This window comes from Echinops telfairi, unplaced genomic scaffold, assembly GCF_000313985.2.
Source record: "Echinops telfairi isolate 266 unplaced genomic scaffold, ASM31398v2 ScPeMD7_70;HRSCAF=299, whole genome shotgun sequence".
Lineage (NCBI taxonomy): Eukaryota > Metazoa > Chordata > Mammalia > Afrosoricida > Tenrecidae > Echinops > Echinops telfairi.
This window is the reverse complement of record NW_022103968.1, coordinates 11,084,550-11,085,997: the sequence shown is the minus strand read 5'-3', so window position 1 is coordinate 11,085,997 and position 1,448 is coordinate 11,084,550. Positions and strand designations below refer to the sequence as shown.

The 1,448-nt window shown below is 53.0% G+C and overlaps 1 protein-coding gene across 1 annotated transcript; it reads left to right on the top strand.

Annotated features, from left to right (window-relative positions):
- Positions 1-639: 639 nt before the first annotated feature.
- LOC101663280 (60S ribosomal protein L36-like) lies at positions 640-1,010 on the top strand. The gene has a single exon (XM_045291617.1). It carries the CDS (start codon positions 659-661, stop codon positions 974-976), a length of 318 nt encoding a protein of 105 aa, XP_045147552.1. The 5' UTR covers positions 640-658; the 3' UTR covers positions 977-1,010.
- The last annotated feature ends 438 nt before the right edge of the window (positions 1,011-1,448 follow it).

Sequence of the window (1,448 nt, the reverse complement as noted above, 5' to 3'; positions counted from 1 at the left end):
CCTTTGTACAAAACACACCAAACAATGTCGGACCCATTATAAGTCTCCACGAGTTAGGGGCTGGCTCAGGGAGCAGGAAATGGATGAGCAATGAATGTTCATTATGTCTCTGCAATCATGGACGTTCTGAGGGCAGAAGCTTTGTGTCAGGCAGTCGCCTCCGTCCTCCCAGCCGCGTGCTGCTGCAGCATTGCTTCCAGGGCTGGCAGGGTGGGGGTAGGGGTGGGGGCCTCCTAGGGAGGCCTGGTGTCCCTGCAGGGAGGTACCTGGTTGATGGAGCTTCATGACACTACTGCCTCTCCTCCTCTATGATCTTTGAAAAGTGTGTCTTTCCCAGTAACCTCAAGGACATATGCACAATGCTGGTGGTGTCTGCTTCTGAGATGGCTTGATTTCTCCCATGGCTGTTGCTGCTGAGACTACACAGAGCAAAACGTACACTATTCCAACCATTTCCACACGGACAACTCGGTGACGATGAGGAGAGTCTTCGAGGTGTGCAACCGTCCGCATGGTCCTTCTCTGAGTCCCCTAAGCACCAACTCACGAAGGTTCCCGTCAATTCTCCCCCTGTGCTGCTGTCAAATTGGTCCCATAGAGAGAGCTTAAAAGAGCAAAGCGCGCCTTCCGCCGCGGCAGCCATCGAAGAGTAGCAGCCATGGCTGTGCGCTACCCTATGGCCGTGGGCCTTGACAAGGGCCACAAGGTGACCAAGAACGTGAGCAAGCCGAGGCACAGCCGCCGCCGCGGGCGCCTCACCAAGCACACCAAGTTCATGTGGGACATGATCCGGGAGGTGGGTGGCTTTGCTCCCTACGAGCAAAGGGCCATGGAGCTGCTCAAGGTCTCCGAGGACAAGCGGGCACTTAAGTTCATCAAGAAGCGGGTGGGCACACACATCCGGGCTAAGAGGAAGAGAGAGGAGCTAAGCAACGTGCTTGCAGCCATGAGGAAGGCTGCTGCCAAGAAGGACTGAGTGCCATGTCATCGTCACCCCCCCACCCCCAATAATAAAGCCTTTCCAGAAAAAAAAAAAAGAGCAAAGCGCTCCAGGCAAATATTCTTTACTAGTTAAGCTAAACTATTGCTTTGTTTTAAGAAGATTTCGGGAGAGCTCTCTGGTTTCCATTTGAAAGATCATCCTGGGGCAATCATTTCAGAGGGTTCTCCAGCCCCCAAGAGCTCCAGAAAGTCTGGATTTCTGGAGACCTTAAACATCTGTTCTTCTGCAAGTCTGGCTAGACCTGAGGATGTACACTGGTACAGATGGGAACTGAAAATACAGGGAATCCAGGACGGATGAGCCCTATAGGACCAGTGGTGTGAGTGGCAAAACAGGGAGGGTAAAGGGAGAATGGGTAGGAAAGAGTGAACTGATTACATGGAACTGTGTGTGACCTCCTCCCTGGGGGACAGACAACCGAAAAGTGGGTGAAGGGAGATGTCGA